The sequence below is a fragment of the Lepidochelys kempii genome, chromosome 10 (genome assembly GCF_965140285.1).
Source record: "Lepidochelys kempii isolate rLepKem1 chromosome 10, rLepKem1.hap1, whole genome shotgun sequence".
NCBI classification, from domain to species: Eukaryota; Metazoa; Chordata; order Testudines; family Cheloniidae; genus Lepidochelys; species Lepidochelys kempii.
The window spans coordinates 13,208,542-13,228,536 of record NC_136389.1 but is presented as its reverse complement, the minus strand read 5'-3'; the positions used below and the strand labels follow the sequence as shown (position 1 = coordinate 13,228,536).

The 19,995-nt window shown below is 46.0% G+C and overlaps 2 protein-coding genes across 6 annotated transcripts in view; both read right to left on the bottom strand.

Moving 5' to 3' along the window:
- The window catches only part of CHLSN (cholesin), a 241,932-nt gene extending 241,401 nt beyond the window's left edge, over positions 1 to 531 (bottom strand). For all 3 annotated transcript variants that reach the window (XR_013636389.1, XR_013636388.1, XM_073362054.2), the window contains exon 1: positions 138 to 531. The gene's annotated coding sequence lies outside the window, so the exon portion shown is untranslated. The remainder of the gene's footprint in view (positions 1 to 137) is intronic.
- A 7,781-nt stretch (positions 532 to 8,312) lies between these two features.
- Positions 8,313 to 13,676, bottom strand: ZFAND2A (zinc finger AN1-type containing 2A). 3 transcript variants are annotated; one of them, XR_012161117.2, is made up of 7 exons: positions 13,604 to 13,676; positions 13,077 to 13,178; positions 11,369 to 11,463; positions 10,209 to 10,340; positions 9,433 to 9,584; positions 8,883 to 9,064; positions 8,313 to 8,432 (listed from the first exon to the last, which is right to left on the bottom strand). XR_012161117.2 is itself a non-coding variant. In XM_073362058.2 (7 exons), the coding sequence occupies exons 2-7, from the start codon at positions 13,132 to 13,134 to the stop codon at positions 8,418 to 8,420; spliced, it is 516 nt and encodes a 171-aa protein (XP_073218159.1). In that variant the 5' UTR covers positions 13,135 to 13,178; positions 13,604 to 13,676; the 3' UTR covers positions 8,313 to 8,417. The 3 variants fall into 3 exon arrangements, 2 of the variants coding, with proteins under 2 accessions (XP_073218159.1, XP_073218160.1); XM_073362058.2 differs by having other exon boundaries at positions 8,883 to 8,946; XM_073362059.2 differs by lacking the exons at positions 8,313 to 8,432; positions 8,883 to 9,064 and having other exon boundaries at positions 9,328 to 9,584.
- Between the last annotated feature and the right edge of the window lie 6,319 nt (positions 13,677 to 19,995).

Genomic DNA, 19,995 nt, shown 5'->3' with positions numbered 1-19,995 from the left:
TGTGAAGGGCCCAAATGGTGAGCAGGCACTAGAAAGGGTGTGGGAGAAAGGAAGTTTACAGTTGTATGGTATTTAATCACAGATTGAGCAGCAAGATCTATTAGCAACACAGACAAAGACCTTAAATGGTTACTCACGGGGTTCCTTTCAGTACACAGATAGTAAGAGCTGTTGTCACTATAACACGACACACCGCTACTGAGTGTTCGTCAATTACAATACGCCAGGCTTTTTGGACTGAACGCCAATATACCAGCACCGCCCACCTCCCAGTCCGCTGAGCATCCTAACCGGGGCCTGATGTGTAATCAGCTTATGCAACCACGAGGAGACGGAATAATTCGCTCTGCCAAACTACCACGCAATGCCCGGGAATCTGGATGCTACCGGAGCAGAGCTCCCCGCCTGCTGGGTCAGGAGCTGGGCATCACTGCCGCCGCCGCCGCCCACCCCGCAGATTCAAGGCAGAGAGAGCCTCCTGCAGCGCTTCGGGACTACCCAGCGCGAGGAGGCCACCGCCTGCTGCATGGGCACCCGAAACACAGCAGAGTCCGGGGGGGGGGGGGGGGGGGAGGGCTCTAAGCATCCCTACCCCCTGCCCCTGGTGAGTGCCCCTCCCCCCGGGCCCGGCGGAAGGAATCTCCTCCCCCACAAGGCTCTGCCAGCCCCTTTTGCCCCCCCACCAGGCCCTACGGGGACCCACCCACACTGCCCCCCGCCCCCGCAGGCTCCTCCGGCTGAGGGCAGCCGAGCAGGCTTCCTCGGCAGCGACCGCCCCCCCGGGGGCTCAGGCGGGGAGCTCTGCGCCCCAAAGAGACTTGGAATAGGAGCCCCCCTCCCCCGCAGGGGACGCCTGCTGGGACTCCCTCAGTCCACTCGCCACGCACCTGTCAGACCCGCCTCAGCACATTTAACTCAGCCCTGGGCTTGGCGCTGCAGACCGCCCCCTCTCTCTCATTGGCTCCCGAGGGCCAGCGAGGGAGCCTCGTTGGATTTCGCTTTGTCAATCACGAGAGTGACCAATAGAAAGCCAGATTTGTCTTAAACCCGCCTCTATGCCCGGACTTACGCGCTTGTGCGCTCCGAGAGGGCCGGCCCGCGTGCGGGGGGGCGCGCGCGCACCGTGTCGACGTCATCGCTGTGCGCTGAGACAGCCGGGCTCTCAGCTTCTGCAGGGGGAGGGGCCCCAGGAACTTGGCTCCTCCCAGCCCTCTGCCTTTTCCCTGCCCTGCCCTGGCTCTTCTCGTTCCCCCTCCCAAACCACGTGCCGCACAGCTGGCGTGGGGTGGGTGCTGCTGCCTCTGGGCGCACGCTCTCCTGCGGCCCCAGTGGCACGTGCCTCTGGCCTAGGCTGCTAGTCTTTAGCCTGGAGCCCGCGTTGGGAAAGGGATGGGAGATGCTGTCTGGACAGTGGCTGGTTTAAGTGCTTCTCTCAGGAGGAGCCTGGTACCAAGAAAGAGCAAGTTGCCCTTAATAGGCCTGAAGACCAGCTCTGTGTGGTGCATAAGCTCGTCTCTCTCCCCAGCAGAAGTTGAGCCAGTAAAAGATTACAAAAAGAAAAGGAGGACTTGTGGCACCTTGGAGACTAACCAATTTATTTGAGCATGAGCTTTCGTGAGCTACAGCTCACTTCATCGGATGCATAAAAGATTACGGCTGTCACCTTGTCTCTCTTAACAGGCCTAGACATTTACATGTGCACCCAATCCCTCTTGCTGCAATGTCCCAATCTTAATCAGCCTGCAGTTCTCCCCTGCTGTGTGTGAAGAGAGGACAACGCACTGAGTCTCTATTTTGTATAGTCTAATATCTGCTGCCACCTGGTAAATGATAAAAGTACTGTAGTACTTACATTTCTCTGAACCTTAGGCAGAGTTGTCCATGGGAAGCTCAAAGCTTAGGAACCACATGTGGACACAGATTTATTTTCATCCATGAATCGCAACCCTGCCACAGACTCCCTCACAACCAGTGAATATGGAGCTGTGAAATTACCTGTTAAATAAATTCATCAACTCATTTTTAATCTGTAGATTGTAAAATTTAATATTTGAAACCTTTGCAGTGTTGGTAAATTGTTTGGCCACACAGGAAACAGAAACAGATGCTGTGACCTGAGTGAATGAGAATATACCTTTAGGATACCAGTGCAAATATTTGTTTACAAACTTTTGCTTTCCATAGATATTCTCCACTATTTGTTTATTCACCAATATTTTCTGTTTCCACAATCATTCCTCTCAGGAAGCTCATTTGCTAGAATAATATAAAACAATACCAAAAGGACTAGGCATTTGTTTTCACATTTGAATGAATGGTCAAGGAACACATTTTGCCATGGTATAGTATATATACTAAATAGAAAAATACAAGATGAGCCCTACCTAGATTACATGATTATAATATGTTTGAAATACACAAGGGTGTTATATTCTAGAGTTGTAATTTAAGCTTATTCAAATCTAAACGGGCCCAGTAATAATTGTCCAGACTCTCTGGGAATCGGGTCATGTTCCTTCAGTGCCTCTGAGAGGGGACATTGTGCTATCTGGGAATCGGGTCATGTTCCTTCAGTGCCTCTGAGAGGGGACATTGTGCTATCTCAGATCCCAGACTCCAAGGATTAATCTCTTGTCTCTGAGATGATTTTATACTAACAGATATGGATATGTGGCCAGTACTGTCTTTGTGTTTAGTGCCCGATTTGGGATGGGGCTCCACTGTCCTGGGTGGGACTGGACAAAAGCTGGCCCCATACCACGGAGCTTGCAGTTTTAGGATGCAAAGTGCACATGTGGATTAATAAACTCAAAAATTGAGATTTCTATTGTATTAGATATGGAGTGTAAGTAATACAATCAGTACAGAGGTCCTCATTTCATAGTACATTCATTTGTTTTACAAAGTGGTCACATTTTCAATATGCTGTATATTTTTGTATCCATGAAGGGGACTGATGATTAGGAAAAGACAGCTTGAGTTCTTGGCACCCAGGAGTGAGGCAACTCCTCTTTCTTTTGAATTTAAAGTCAGTTCCCTCATAATGGGAGGGAAAGAGGGAGGGGATTGAACTCCTCATTGCCCTCCCTTTCAACAAGCAAGGAATCAGCACATTAACTGGCTATTTCTGCTAAAATGATCAGTAGTAAAATAATGAATGATGACACTGGGCTTCAGAGTCAAGATCCCATTAGGATTATTTGGACAATTACACCTCTCGGGATATTGTTTGAGGCAGATTCAGGAACACAACACTGGCCCTGTTGCAGCACACGAAGGGTGGGGAAGAGGGACATGGCTGGAAAGTTACAATTCCCACATAAAAACAACGAGGAGTCCTTGTGGTACCTTAGGGCATGGCTACACTTGCAGATGTAGAGCGCTTTGAGTTAAACCTGCCTTCAGAGAGCGCAGTAGGGAAAGCGCTGCAGTCTGTCCACACTGACAGCTTCAAGTGCACTGGCGTGGCCACATTTGTGGCATTTGCAATGGCATTGGGAGCAGTGCATTATGGGCAGCTATCCCAGCATGCAAGTGACTGCAACATCCTTTTCAAATGGGGGAGGGGTGGAGTGTGACAGGGAGTGTGTTGTGTGTATGTGGGGGGAGAGAGAATGGGTTTTGGGGGGGCTGAGAGCATGTCAGCATGCTGTCTTGTAAGTTCAGACAGCAGCAGACCCCGCCCCCTTTCCCCAGCCTCTCTGTCACACACACAGCATTCCACACTAATGGCTTGCTTTGTCTCGGAGCAGATAAGTAGCCGGTTGTCAGAAACGGAGCTTTCAAAGGGCATATCCGCATTCCTGCAGCGATTAAAAAACAATGACAAGAGTGGCCATTTGACGTAAGGGGATTATGGGACATTTCCGGAGGCTGGTCAGAGCGCAGTAATGCAACACCTCGTTCACACTGGTGCCGCGGCGCTCCATCGGGGGCGCAGCAAATGTTATTCCACTTGCCGAGGTGGAGTACCAGCAGCCCTGTACCGCAGAGTCAGAGCACTCTATGTGCCTTGCCAGTGTGGACAGGTAGTGAGCTAGTGCGCCCGGGGCTCCTTTATTGCACTGTAACTCGCAAATGTAGCCAAGCCCTTAGAGACTGGCAGGTTTGTTTGGGCATGAGCTTTCGTGGGCTGGAGCCCACTTCGTCAGGTGCATGGAGTGAAATATACAGTAAGCAGTTTGTTGCCAGCTGTGTCCGCATATCTATTCAAGGGACATCATCATAGGAGCTAACCACATCAGCCACACCATCAGGGACTTGTTCACCTGCACATCTACCAATGTGATATAGGCCATCATGTGCCAGCAATGCCCCTCTGCCATGGGGCCGGATGCGCTGCATCCGAGAGTGCTAAAGGAGTTGGCGGATGTGATTGCAGAGCCATTGGCCATTATCTTTGAAAACTCATGGCGATCGGGGGAAGCCCCGGACGACTGGAAAAAGGCTAATGTAGTGCCCATCTTTAAAAAAGGGAAGAAGGAGGATCCTGGGAACTACAGGCCAGTCAGCCTCACCACAGTCCCTGGAAAAATCATGGAGTAGGTCCTCAAGGAATCAATTCTGAAGCACTTAGAGGAGAGGAAAGTGATCAGGAACAGTCAGCATGGATTCACCAAGGGCAAGTCATGCCTGACTTATCTAATTGCCTTCTATGACGATATAACTGGCTCTGTGGATGAGGGGAAAGCGGTGGACGTGTAGTTCCTTGACTTCAGCAAAGCTTTTGACACGGTCTCCCACAGTATTCTTGCCAGCAAGTTAAAGAAGTATGGGCTGGATGAATGGACGATAAGGTGGATAGAAAGCTGGCTAGATTGTCGGGCTCAACGGTTAGTGATCAATGGTTCCATGTCTAGTTGGCAGCTGGTATCAAGTGGAGTGCCCCAAGGGTCAGTCCTTGGGCCGGTTTTGTTCAATATCTTCATAAATGATCTGGAGGATGGTGTGGATTGCACCCTCAGCAGGTTCGCAGCGGACACTAAACTGGGAGGAGAGGTAGATACGCTGGAGGGTAGGGATAGGATACAGAGAGCCCTGGGCAAATTAGAGGATTGGGCCAAAAGAAATCTGATGAGGTTCAACAAGGACAAGTGCAGAGTCCTGCACTTAGAATGGAAGAATCCCATGCACCGCTACAGATTAGGGACCGAATGGCTCAGCAGCAGTTCGGCAGAAAAGGACCTAGGGGTTACAGTGGACGAGAAGCTGGATATGAGTCAACAGTGTGCCCTTGTTGCCAAGAAGGCCAATGGCATTTTGGGATGTATAAGTAGGGGCATTGCCAGCAGATCGAGGGACATGATCATTCCCCTCTATTCGACATTGGTGAGTCCTCATCTGGAGTACTGTGTCCAATTTTGGGCCCCACACTACAAGAAGGATGTGGAAAAATTGGAAAGAGTCCATCGGAGGGCAACAAAAATGATTAGGGGACTGGAACACATGACTTATGAGGAGAGGCTGAGGGAACTGGGATTGTTTAGTCTGCAGAAGAGAAGAATGAGAGGGGATTTGATAGCTGCTTTCAACTACCTGAAAGGGGGTTCCAAAGAGGATTGGTTCTAGACTGTTCTCAGTGGTAGCTGATGACAGAACAAGGAGTAATGGTCTCAAGTTGCAGTGGGGGAGATTTAGGTTGGATATTAGGAAAAACTTTTTCACTAGGAGGGTGGTGAAACACCGAATGCGTTACCCAGGGAGGTGGTAGAATCTCCTTCCTCAGAAGTTTTTAAGGTCAGGCTTGACAAAGCCCTGTCTGGGATGATTTAGTTGGGGATTGGTCCTGCTTTGAGCAGGGGGTTGGACTAGATGACCTCCTGAGGTCCCTTCCAACCCTGATATTCTATGATTCTATATCCTAGATTTGAGTAGCAACAAGTATTTCATTAAAAAGAAAAGGAGTACTTGTGGCACCTTAGAGACTAACCAATTTATTTGAGCATAAGCTTTCGTGAGCTACAGCTCACTTCCACAGTATGCATCCGATGAAGTGAGCTGTAGCTCACGAAAGCTTAGGCTCAAATAAATTGGTTAGTCTCTAAGGTGCCACAAGTACTCCTTTTCTTTTTGCGAATACAGACTAACAGGGCTGTTACTCTGAAACCTGTCAAGTATTTCATTGTGGGTCCTGTTGTGACATCTTGTGGTGTAATGTGGTATTACAGACAATGAAATCACTTCCAATTTAAGGACCATAGATAGTGTCACTTAGTTCCAACATAGAATCAGGTTTCAGAGTAACAGCCGTGTTACTCTGTATTCGCAAAAAGAAAAGGAGTACTTGTGGCACCTTAGAGACTAACCAATTTATTTGAGCATGAGCTTTCGTGAGCTACAGCATCCAATGAAGTGAGCTGTAGCTCACAAAAGCTTATGCTCAAATAAATTGGTTAGTCTCTAAGGTGCCACAAGTACTCCTTAACATAGAATCAGTTTCTCCACCTATGAAACTAGCTTCCTGAGAGAAGTTTCCCAGGGAAATGGTGGGGGTGGAGGTGATGGTGGAGGATTTTAAATGTATATGGTACCTTTCATCCAGAACAATTAAAGATGCTTTGTAAACAAACTGATTATGGATGCATGGGAGCAACTCCCTAATTAGGGTTGTAGCAGGATTTCTGTTTAAAGCCAACTTTAAAAATGCTCTAAAATCCATAGGCAGAGGGCCTTGAAAATTGCTATACCACTTGAAGATACAGGGCCTGTTGTGGTGCAAATCTGAAGGTCATTTGGTCAAAGGGTCCCCAGGTAGAGTTTTCCCTCAAATAGGAATGGACTACCACATCCATCCTATCAAAAGCTACCATCGTCTCTTCATCCATCACATTCTAAGTCAGGACTGGGGAACATACTGCTAGTTGGTAGATATCAGATTGGACAAAAAGGCTGAAAGAGGACTAAGGTGCTACAGTCTCCCTGACCAACTCCTCAGAACAGGGATCAAAAGGGAGCAGAGTGGACATTGCGTGAGCAAGGCATTGTCACCTTACCACTGCATTTCCTGGTTTTAAACAATTTTTTTCCTGTAACGGACCTTAACTCTACTTTTGCTATGCATTCTGAGAATTAAACTCTTATAGTCTAGAGGGATACCATAAGTACAGGAGATTGTTGAGCACCTACACTGTTCGCTTCCCTAGTAATAGAAGTTATTGTACGTGAACACAACAGATACAGACATCCCTTTACGCTTCACTGCTGCCTTGGGAAGCAAAAGACAACTTTTAAAACAGATAATCCATTATTCCTGTTATTGGTTCAGAAGTTTGTGCTGTGAGCTTCCTCTTTCACAAGAGGAGCAAGATTGAATATGAACTCAGTGTAGCTAGTGATGATTCAATAGATACCAATCTGCCTCCATTAGTTCTAAACTAACGCTCCAACATAATAGTAGAGTCACAGGCTGTTAGTGGAGATGGCATTGTTCCAATGAGACATGAAATTGAGGTCCTGACCACCTGGCATCAAGTTTAGAGGAGTGGCCTGCTTAGAGGCCAGTTCAGGTAGTTACATTTTTTTTTTTTTTTTTTTTAAATCAACCAGGAGCCCTTCCAGCTCATCTGAAACTCTATTTTCAATTCCGAAGCTAAACTGCTGTACATTGTTTACCAAAAAAAAAAAAAAATCAGTGGCATAGGAAGCTATTGAAGTTGAAAGTCAGTAACTACTGAAGGTATAATTTGTTTATAAGCAGTGAAAAATAGCTATGGGGCCTGAGTACTGCATATGCTACAGAGGGGGAGGAAAAAAAAAAAAAAGATACAAAGGCAGCTCTTCCCCTCCCACTAAGCAAACAAATCAACTGCTTATGAGCGCAGCTTGACCTTTGTAGTACATCCTGAAAATGATTCAGATTTTAAAGTACAGGACAAGTGAGTTCTAGAGAGGAGTTATGCTCAAACACCTCTGCTGAGTAGCATCCCATAGGGAGTCCCACAGACTGTCCATGGCAGATGTCTGACTTAGTCACTTCACAGCTGGAGTTACTTTAAACTGCACCCTACAGCTAATACAGATGAATCAGGTGACATGTTCACACTATAAACTACTTAGTCACTACAGCTTGTTTCCAAATGGATTTCAGATGTATATTGCAATAGCCCAGGGTTGGAGGTGTGGTATTAGTTGTTACTTTAGTGTATCCTTCTGCTATAGGCATACAGAGGTTTCCTTCTTCCTCACTTTCCTTCTTGTTTGGTTTTACAAGGAGAAAATGCTAGCTATTCTCTTAGGACTGAGGTATTCCAAATACAGAGAACACATTACTATCCTTTACAAAAGGAAATAGCAATTTATTGGAAGTTGAGAGATTAGATAAAATAATTTTATTTGTACTGTAGAAAAATATGCACAAGCTTTAGGCAATACATTTACAATAGTTTAAAGGAGAATTTAATCCAGCCATTAGGACTGCCTCAGCTCATCAGCATCTGAAAGAGAACAGATTGAAATTATTAAATTACAGATTTAGGCTAGAGTCCTGCAGTGATCAACCCTAACCAGGAAAGTTTGAATAATTATTTAAGTGTTGAAATAGTCCGATGGCTGAACTAATGACATTAGTCACCCAATAATGAGTTCTTACATCTTGACCATGTCAAGTGCTGGACTGACTCAGCTACTAAGTCATTGTAATAAGTAGCAATTTGACTGCACATTTATGCACTATGCAAAGATTAATTGCCACAGTGACAAAACAGCCATGTCTTGGACTGTTTATGCCCCTCCTTTACACTCCTGGCATTGCTCAGATGTCAACTGGCAACTATAATAAAGTTTTAAGGAAGGAGTGCCAATGGCAATTTTACATTCTGTAGACACAAGGCTCTGTTTTAAGTCACCTTATTTTGCTAATCTCATAACCACACTTCAGTTTATACCTGTTGTGAAGATAAGTTAGAGGACATCTTGTTTGATCCTGATGCTCTCATTATAGCTGCATATCTACAAGGAAATAGAACCATGCTGAACATCACACATCCATCCACTTCCAGATTTGTGCAGAACTGGTCACCCAACTGCTCTAGAATACTACTGCATGGAGCAAGGAAGGTAGCTGTGTCTAGAAGAGACATATTACTCCATTAGAAAGGCTCAAGTTTATACTCTGTTTCCTACAGTAACACTTGGATACTAAGGGAATTGGTGCCTTAGAGAAGTCAGTCTGATACAAAAGGCTCACCATTAGAAAAGTCAGTCATCCCTTTCCTTCCAAATGTGTTCTCAAATTGCTCACAGAATTTAGTCCTACAAGGGCTTAAGGAGCCAAATACTTCAGTGAGATAGTTGACCAACTGTCTTCCCAGAGATAACATTTGAGAACTCATTTAGCTGCAAGTTGCAGAGATAATGGTATGGTCTCCCCCTTGCTCAGGCAATTGCTTTCCTACCTCAGCCTGTTTCCTGTACTATGAAATTTAACATCCTTACCCTGCTTTGGAGATAGGGCGACCTCCCACTTTGCAGTCATGATCCAGAGGATGCCGATGTTTTATACAGAAGTTCCCATGGCATTGGTTACAAACAAGCTTCATCATCTCTTTCCTTTTGCAACCCTCTTTTAAGCACTTGTTTGTGAAAATCTAAAAAATGTAGTCCAGGACAGTTGTTTTAGTTCAAGCAGCAAGTACTTCACACATTACTGGCAAATTAATTTTCTAATTGGACCAAGATGGCATCCAGGCCTCTAAATTAGATTTACCTGAAATTTAGAGAGCAGTTTGAGGGGGGAAAAGAAGATTGTTCCAACTCCTTGAATTCAGAGTTAAATATTCTATACTGCTTACTGGGCGAAATATAACCATAGTGCAGAGCAAGAGTGACAGTTTCTGGTCTTGGCAATAGTACTAATTAGCGCTTGCTGAACCCAGAGGCACTAATTGTTTGGGTACTGAAAGCCTTTAGTTTGGTCACCAGTTCAAACCCAATTGGTCAGGAAAGGCTGATGACCACACAATCACTGTTTACTGGTCTGCAGTATAAGTTGTTCTCTACCCACTATTTGGACTACTGCTCATATCTTGATGAGTACAGTCAGGCAAATAATTTAAGTGAGTTTGGGTATCTCTTCTAGGAGTCTTCCAGAGGAAGCTTGAGGCCTAGTAGGTAAGTGAGCTTGCATTGCTGCTGCCTGTATCATACTGTTATGCAGTTAGGTGGCTTGTCTCTATAAGCATCAATTTAGATTTCAAAGCGAGTTTTCTTACCCTCTGTTTCTGCTGAGTAGGATCATATTTGCAGTCCCTGTCCATGTGTGCTCCAACTACAATGTCTGGCATCTCTCCTCTTCTCACTGGGATGGGAGTGTTACATAAAGGACATACTGGAACCTGCACATCCTGAAGACAGTGAAGTTATTAGAAATGGGACTGAAAGCAAGACCCAACTCAGATTTCCATCCCTTTCCTTTGAAAGGAGAGGGAAATATTCTGAACTGAGTGACGTTCCGTTCCTATACCAAGTTCTCTTCAGAACTTCCAGCACATCCACTTCATCAGTGCTGGATTCTGCATTTCATTACTACAGGAAGTCCATGTCAACATCATTGTAGTTCGTGCTAGCCAGCTAGCACGAACGTCCCATCTAGTTTGCTTTTAGATCATGTAATTTTCAAATCCTGAGTACACTTTCCTTGTTGATTTGGTTTCTTCGCTAGCCCCAATTGTGTAAGTTCTTTTGTTGAGTTTCCAGGTATGGTGTACAACTATGGTTCTAGAACCACAAGCAACTGCAGCAAGAGATATAGGTGACCAGAGTTTGAAGACTGCTGCACAAGAACAGTACATTTGTTAACTACATTAGATGACTTAAGTCAAGTCAGATTCTGGACCTAGATAAGCTGAAGTGTTTATTTCAAATAAGACTGTACTTATTCTGGCCAGTAATTCTGTATTGCTAGAACAGACACATGAGAACTTTTCTTGATAACCCAAATTCCAGTTCTCATACAGACCCATATTCTAGACCAGTGTTATTGCTAATCAGACTTTCCATCCATCAAGTATTCAGTCATTTGCTTTTCTGTAGTTTCACGTTCACTGCCATATTTTTATCAAGTTAAGATTTGGAGAAACTTTACTGAACTCTCAACTGATAGCTACTGCATTGCTGAAGATGTACAGCACTGTCTCTGCACTCTTTATGGGACCCCAATTTAAGTGCAGGATGCAATCAGGTTTGCTACAGCTTACAGAAGTTTACTGTTTGAACTTTTAAATTTCAGTTGTAAACTAAACAAGTCTACTGCAAGCGGAAGACCCAGCAAAGCAGACTACAAGAAACTCCTAATCAGGTTTCAAAGTTGGCTTTCTTCACAGCTAGAGAATTCCTTAAGTGGAAGCATTCGGAATTACTGTTAGACACTTACCTTCTTATATGAAGAGGTACATTTGTGTGTGTCGTATGTGATGTGATCTTTACAGAAAACTTCCTTACATGCATCACATTTTAAAGGAAGGAAATCTGTAAGAAAAACATTATATGCCTGCAAGTCCTAAATATGGAAGACAGACATTTACCTTTTAAAGCGTTACTAAACATTGTGAGTAAATTCCTCATGCATTAAGTAGGCAACATGAAAGCAGGTGTCTGGTTACTCAGAATCCAGGACACCTTTACAAGGAACTAGTTTAGGCCATTCCAAGATGTATATTTTAGCGAGCAACAGTGAGTAGACACGCTTCTCTCAATTTGAAAGTGCTAGGGTAGCCTCACTTCTGCCTTTTAATCCACAAGTTACTTGCAAGACCTGCTAAACCATCAATACAATGAGACAGACTGCCCTAGGTCCTTGCTCAACAGCAGCTGCTAATAGTTCTGGGGGCATATTAGTCAGAAGCACCAAGTACTCTCCTAGGCCTAAAGTCACAGCAGATTTGCTTTAGCTCACTTTATTATACCCAAACACAGAAGTCTCCCAGCTGTTAAGAGTGAATAGCTGAGACAGCTTATAGAAGTGCAGCATCTGCAACTATTCTTGGGATATCCTCATAATTAATAGCTGATCCAGACATAGTAACAGAGACTCAATGCATTACAACAAGGAATCCAGATATTTTGACAGGCATACTGTCTGCCTTGCCAGAGTCCACAGCCTGAGGTGCTTCTCTGGATTCTAGGGTTTCACTGATGGTTGGAGGTTTATTTCAGTTCTGGCTACAAATCTAGACATCTCAGATGCAGATTATTGCAGATACCTGCAATAGTTTAGTGTAGGACAGTTTCTACAGAGTAGAACTACTTGCTTGTTTAGTGCCTCTCTTCTCCAAGATCTGTACTGCTCTATCAGCTCATTTCAAGTCTTGTCCAAAACAAAGACTCTCTTCCTGTACTACTAGTATAGAGATCAGATGTGACAGGTTTAACAGTCCTCAGATATGAAGGCCTTGGGATAGACAGGCATTTCTGATCTCAAGTTTCTCTGCTTCAGGACAGTGTTGCAGTATTTGGTTCTGGTTGTTCCCAAGAAGGTACTGGGAGTATTAGTTTGAGGGTAAGCAACATTAGTATTGCATACCTTGTGTAGCTAAGCAAGTATTCTTAGAGTACTGATGGGTACATTTTAATAGGACAAGATAGTCTAGTCACGCTTCTCTGGTCCTGGCAGTGAAAACAAATTCACTCCACTCCTGTTCTCTAAATCAGGAGTCTCCATCTCATAACTCAAGTCAGGTTTCCCCCAAGAGGATTTGAGGCACACAGCTTTTTGGCATTTATGGGTTCACCACTGCTAGCCAGAACCAGATCTGGACTTTCATTCAGTAAATCACCTTAACTTCTAGAGTACCCCTTGTCTGACAGTTCATTTGGTTCATGAAAAGCTACCAAGAGGACTAGAGCAGATAACAGAATGTAGTAAACTAACTATCCCAGTAGTTCAGGTTTCAGAGTAGCCGCCCTGTTAGTCTGTATCCACAAAAAGAAAAGGAGTACTAGTGGCACCTTAGAGACTAACCAATTTATTTGAGCATGAGCTTTCGTGAGCTACAGCTCACAAATAAATTGGTTAGTCTCTCAGGTGCCACTAGTACTCCTTTTCTTTTTATCCCAGTAATTGCAGTCAAAGTGCTTCTTACCCAGCTGTTTGCAAGTTTTTTCTGAACAATGCTTGCCCAAGTCCGGAAACTCCATCATAGGCCAGCAGATGCTTCAAGCTCCTTGACCACTTCAGCGGTCACCTTCAAAAATGAAGTTGGGGGAAGGGGGTGTTAGTTTATTGCAGTATCAATACAAAAAGCCAGATGCACCTCACCCCCCCGCCCATCAAAGCATTTTGTAGGAGCGATCTTTAGGTTGGGCCAGAGGAAGGGATCAGCCAGCGCCAGCTCTGACAACAATGGGGGAGGCTAGCACCAGGCGGCCGGCAACCGGTCACGAGCCACCAGTGGGGAAGGCCAAGGCGCCATCTCCGCCGAGCAGGGGGAGAAACCCCCCCGGGAAGGGAGCCGGACTCCGCTCGGCGCGGACGGATCACCGCCTCCGAAGGGCGAGCGGGCAGCGTGATGGAGCCGCGCCCCGTCTCCGCCCGGGACGGGACCGCTCCAGGGGTGAGTCCGCTCGCCCAGAAACGGCGAGGCGCGGGCGGGCGGGCGGCCGCACTCACCCGCCGCTGCCGCGAGTCCACCACCAGCCTCCCCCCTCCCCCCCGCCGCCGGGCCTTTTATCGCTCAGCCCTCCCGCTGAGTCACGCTCCGCTCGGCCGATCCCATCTTGGCCGAGTCATGCCTGGCGCGCGCGCGGTTCATGACGACATCGGCACCCCGGACCAATCACGGTTCGCCGTTGGCGCGTTCTACAGCGCTAAGTCAGCACGCGGCCAATCAGTGGCCTTCAACTGTGCTGAGTCAGAGGGCGGTGGGGCCTTGCGGAGCTCCCGAGGGGGAGGGACGATGACAGTGCGGGACTGTGTGTTCTAGAAGAGCCTGGGCTAGACAACGCCCCAGCGCCCCAAGGCGGGTATCGGGCAGCGGCAGGTCCCCCGCTGGCCATGGGGGAGTAGATCCGGGTCCCCGCGGCGCTGGGGCAGGATCCCCGCTGGCCATGGGGGAGTAGATCCGGGTCCCCGCGGCGCTGGGGCAGGATCCCCGCAGGCCATGGGGGAGTAGATCCGGGTCCCCACGGCGCTTGGGGCGGGTATGGGGTGAGGCAGGATCCCCACAGCTCAGAGGGGAGTAGATCAGGGTCCCCACAGTGCTGGGGTGGGTATCAGGTAGGGGCAGGATCCCCACAGCCCTGAGAAGGATTAGATAGGAGCAGAGTCCTCTCAGCCCATTGGGGCGTAGATCACTGAGGGGTGGGTACAAGCAAGAGTGAAGGCCTGGAATCTAGGAAGCCCTCAATACTAGTCTTTAATAAAACAAAAATCGTGCTATCTTCTTTTTTCTTTTCTTTGCTGTTTGCTCTCCATTTAGCACTGCTGTAGAGGTCTAAACATCGTGTTCTGTAGCAAGGCAGGGGACACCATGCAAACTCCACGTAGTGTCAGGAGATAGGCAACATCCATGCGGTGCAGACAGGAACTTACCTATTTGTCCTGTAGTATTTGTATATAGCTCCAAATGTACATAAACATAATGCTGTACAACACTGGAATGCAGAATGTTGCCTGTCTGAAACAATGGTCATCTAACATAAGGGTTCATCCAAGAGACCTACTGACAGGCCTACGTGGGACTCAATTTATCTGCCCCTAACTATATAGGTGGGACACAATCTTCCTGGGGTTTGTGCTTACAATTCTCAATAATTGAGGCATTCCAACCAAGACTTAGGGCTTGTCTACACTAGTAAGTTTCCGTGCAGTAAAAGCAGCTTTTTGCGCTCAAACAGCGGATGTGTACACACTGCAAGCAAGCCAGTTTGTGTGCAGAAACTCCTCAGTTGCAGCGCTGCAAAAAAACCCACCCTGATGAGACGTAAGCCTATTTGCACAGAGGCTCCAGTGCTCTGTTGCCAGTGTCGACACTTGATTGCTTTCTGCACTGTAATTGGCCTCTGGAGCTGTCCCATAATGCCTCAAGTGGCCGCTCTGCTCATTGTTTTGAACTTGGCTGCCCTGGAGACACGCGCCCCTCCCCTTTCAAAGCACTGTTTCTGACAGTCTTTGGGTGCTGTGCTGATCTGCTCCGGGACAAAAAGCAAACCATTAATGTGGAATTCTTGTGCTGTTGAACACAGAGGTGGGTGCCTGTGTGTGTGAGAGAGAGACATTGCTATGCAGAGCCCAGGAAGGGAGGTGGGGGCTGATGTCGGGGTTTCCCCCTTCCTCTGCCTCAGGACTGGTTGCTTCCTATCGCTGTCTGAAGTTACAAGGCAGCATGCTGACACACTCTCTGTCCCCCAAAACACACTGTCTCTCTCCCCCGCTCCATACACACACAGACTCTCCCTCCCCACTTCAGTTGAAAAGCAGTTGGCAGTGTAGGAGGATGCCCTTGGAACAATGGGATTGGGAAACCTGCATCATGTGACGTTGTGCCTACCCCATGAGGCATTGCAAATCCTTCCCAAAGCCCTCTGCGGCCAGTTGCACAGTGGGATAGCTACCCACAATACACTGCTCTCTTTGCCGTTGCAAGAGCTGCTCATGTGGGTGTGCTGCAGTGTCACAAGGAGCACAGTGTGGACACGCAACAGCGGTTTAATTCCAGCGGTTTAAAAATAGTGGTATAACTTGTGGCGCAGAAACTTGCTAGTGTAGACATACCCTTACTTTGCTACACCATCCATTTAGATGGCAATATTCAACCCAAGGGTTCCCACAGCTCTAAAGTAAACCAGTTTCATACACCCAAGTAGAGGCAGTGTTCTTTAGCAGTGAGGACAGAATGCTGACTGGGCTTCTATTTCTAGCTCTTCTGCTAACTCCCTTTCTGGCCTTGGGCAAGTCTTCTGTATCAAAATTTTCAACAGAGACCTCTGTTTTTGGATGCCCAACTGAACATAAAAACAGCCATACTGGGTCAGACCAATGGTCCATGTCGCCCAGTATCCTGTTTTCCAACAGTGGCCACTGTCAGGTGCTTCAGAGGGAATGAACAGAGCAGGTAATCATCCAGTGATCCATCCTGTGTCACTCATTACCAGCTTATGGTGAACAGAGGCAAGGGACACTTGAGAGCATGGTTTTGTAAGTTAATAAAAGCTGTGAGTGCTCGAGTTGGACACCCACCCAAAAACTGTAGGCACCCAAAACTCAAGATCTACTTTTGAAATGTCTGGTCTTTCCCGCCCAGTACCTTACTTTCCTTACCATTCAAGCATGGATAATAATACTTACCTCCCAGTGGATGTTGAGGATTATTAATTAACTAATGTTTGTAAAATAAGAGTCTAGAAATGCAAATTACTACTGTGTCTCTGATACTGTTCTCTAGGTAACCCCATAATAAATACCTGACTTTCCCATATAGTATTAGGAGTTGTGTGTGTAGAGTGTGATCATGGGATCAGGGAGTCAGGTGCTCATTTAATGAGCTGGAGGAAGGCATATGGTGTTTTGGATGAACATGACTAAGGCTGATTTGTGCTGTGTACACAGTGAAAACAGCATGTGGTGATCATGTGACTCCATAATGCTGTTATATCATGCTCACATAAATCTCTCTCTCATTTACACCATGGGCAGACAAGACAAGCCAATGCTAGAGCTCTCTCCTGAAAATACTGTCTCTCTGCCTGAAATTATGTTGCACTGTCAGTCAGCCACTGTTTCGGTACAGGTTCCAATCTGATCCATCAGAAATGCTGGTCATACTGAAAGCCAGAAGATGCCAGAAGACCAAGAAGAATTAGCCAGACATGTACTTCCCTGGAAGTGTGTATGAACTAACCTCAAACCGGTGACTTCCATGCACAGCAAGGGTGAAGATCTTCAAAACAGGACATTTTCTGAAATTGTGGTGGGGAAGAGTGGTCACTGTATGTCCCTTCCCTCTTCAACAAAATGATTGCAATGCCAGCACCCCCTGCAGTTTCTCTCCTACCCCACTAAGGGCAACCCCTGATTTCTCCTTCATTTACAACAGTAACAGCATGAGGGGTGGTACAGCCGTCCTTAACTGAAGCTGCCAAGAAGGCAAATGACCAAAGTGATTCTTCATTTGTGCTGATCTTGACTTCCACTGTCTCCCTAACTGACTCAAAGGTTGGATGAGGTGGTAGGCAGCACAAATCTGGGTAAACACCTATTACATGTCAGGAGTACATATAATAGGATAAAACTGAGAAACTCCTTGTGGAAGCTGGGAACATGAGAGTTTGTAGCTAAAAGCAGGAGTCTCTTCCCAAAAGCAGGAAGTTACATTTTTGCAGTGCTTTGTTACTTTGTGGCATTTTCTACAAATGTCAGTGAGCATATAAAACGGCTGTGTTTGGATAGCAAGAGTAACGGAAAGACCCTTGATTTTTACCATGATACATAACAGAAATGAGATCATATTACAGATGAGGAACTGAGGCACAAGAGAGGGTAAGTGATTTATGTAGTGTCACACACCAATCAATGGCACAGTTCAGGATACAATCCCTAGAGTATAATGTATCCAAGAGTCAGACAGTGATATGATAGGCAGCCACCTAAGGCATCACATCTCAGGGGCACTGGAATAGTGCTGGGACTATAGATAGCATTCACCTCCAGGCAGTCAGGTGCCAAATAATTCCATTTCTGGTGATAGGGTTGTGATGTTGCTTTCTACACTCATCTATGCCCAGTTTATATATTTTGGAGCAAGTTGAGCTACATGCGGTTTTTGCTCCAGAGCATGGTGGTTGGGACTGGTATCTCCAGCGACTCAGGTCAAACTGATCCAAGTGGGCCTGGCCCCATCAGAAACAGTTTTACCTATGCAGAAACTACATGATCCAGCCCAATATTCTTTTCAAAGTCTCCACAGACATTCTTCAGACAGCTTTTTTCTGTCCTCAGCTGCAGTTGCTCATGAGTATTTGTTGTTTCTTGGACATTTAGTGCTCAAGTGTGAGCTGTTTCTCCTCTTGATGCAACATGTTAGTTGTCACTAATGTACTCTCACATTCTGGGGGTGCAATCCAGACCAGTAAGGGGTTGTGTCACTTCCTGCCCTATAACCCTGAATGCCTCCAAATGCTCTGCTAGTGTAGTTCCCTTGTCTGGATTCTTCCAGCCAGCATAAAAGCAAGCACTGAGAGAGAGAGAGAGAGAGAGAGAGAGAAAGACAGTGTTAGGCAGGTCTGCCTCAGCAACTCTGATTGCTTATTACATTGCTGCCACACTCTGACCTTGGTTACACCTGGCCAGATGACCCAAATACCACCCCATCCTGAATTTTCCCAAAACTATGTCATCTGCAATGCCCAGCCCTCTCCTGGTCCATCAGAGAGATATTAAGATTCATTTGTTCCTTTAAAGATACAATACCCAGCAGCTTGCCACATTAACTGGAGTTAATATTCACTTTACACCCACACAGCACTGCGTTAGTTTAGATTAAAAGTAAAACAAGTTTATTAGCAAAAGGAGGTAGGATTTTAAGTGAGTTCAAGTATATAGGATAGAGTTAGAAGTGGTTACAAGTAAATACAAGTGAAAAAATGCTGTCTAGAGGCTAAAACTTAACTAAACAATCTACAGCCTTTGTTCATGGTAGTTTGCAGCAAGATGTCTGACCACTTCTCTGGTCAGGATCTCCCACAAAGTCCAAAGTGCTCAGTTCCTTTGTCTGCTGAGGTAATAACTTGGGGTTCTTTGCTCCTCTCTTGTATAGTCCAGTGCACCTTTGAAATGGATTCTTCTGAAGGTTACTACCACATGCGTCCAACAAAGTGCATATTCACCCATGAAAGCTTATGTGCTCCAATATGTCTGTTAGTCTATAAGGTGCCACAGGATTCTTTGCTACTTAGGTTTTCGCTATCCTTGCTCATTCTTCCGATGGGGGTTGGTTGTTACAGTTGTCAGAGGAGCAGAAAGAATAGTAAATGGCAAAGAACAGTCATATAGGAAAAGTAATAAAAGGCCCAATCATGTAAGGTTCTGGGGCTTCAGGTCCTATTATATTATTTATAGAGCACTCAAAAAATGTGCTAGGTAAATTGCAGAGCAAAGAAAAGCACATGCCCTGAAGATCTTACAAGCTAACTCTCACCTCCTGGGAGCACTCAGAACTTCATAGGATCAGACCAAAAATTGTTTCTGACAGAAGGTTAACTAAAGAGAGGGAACTGGAGCTAGGCTGTGAGGAAGAGGCCAACATCTTATGCAGTTATTTGGCTTATGTTGTTATGCAGTCTGGAGAGCCGCCTAAGACAGGGATCATGTTGTGTGGTATGATAGGGGAGGAGTTAGTGTACAGATAACAATGGAAATGGTTATGCAAAGATTAGATACTCTTAAGGAAGGCTGTAAATCCCAAGTCTCAAAACTTATACAGTACAGCCAGGCATCTTAAGAGAAATGAGGATTAGAAATTAGCTGAGGTTTTAAGTGATATTTTTAGAAGTTCTTTCCTGACAGGTTAGGCTGCTGAGAACTGGAGGAAAGTGCTGAACCCGGCATTATTCAGAAAAGGATCACACAATGCAGCATGTGATTATAGGCCCTCCAGCTTAACTGCAAAGGGATGGGAAGGGTTAGAAATGATTTGGAAGGATTTAGCAAGGGAAATTGCTTGAGAAGCAGAATTTGATTAGGGAGAGCCAACATGGATTTATGAGAGGAAAGACATGTGTAACTAACTTGCTGAAGGCTGGGAGAGATATCATTGCCATGACAGCCAATGGCCAGGCATTGAATGTTACGTAACTTGAGTTGCAAAGATGGAGCCTGATCTTGTTGTCCCCAGTAGTTCCCGGACAATTTTGTTCATGTTTGCCACTAGCAGAGAATTGGTGAATAGGGTCCCTTGCCACACCACTCTCTCCCTGCCTCCTTCTATCTTTCCCTCCTGCTTTGCTCCATTCCTTTTCTGAGATGGGTTTTTTGGTCTTTTCCCCTGTGACTGCTCCCCCACTCGA

Excerpts from the sequence above, each read along its gene's own strand:
- ZFAND2A (XM_073362058.2), bottom strand. The coding sequence starts at position 13,134 with ATGATGGAGTTTCCGGACTTGGGCAAGCATTGTTCAGAAAAAACTTGC. Across the intron at positions 10,341-11,368 it reads GTACCTCTTCATATAAGAAG|GATGTGCAGGTTCCAGTATG; the intron begins GTAAGTGTCTAA and ends CACTGTCTTCAG. Across the intron at positions 8,947-9,432 it reads CGCCCTATCTCCAAAGCAGG|ATATGCAGCTATAATGAGAG; the intron begins GTAAGGATGTTA and ends ATTTCCTTGTAG.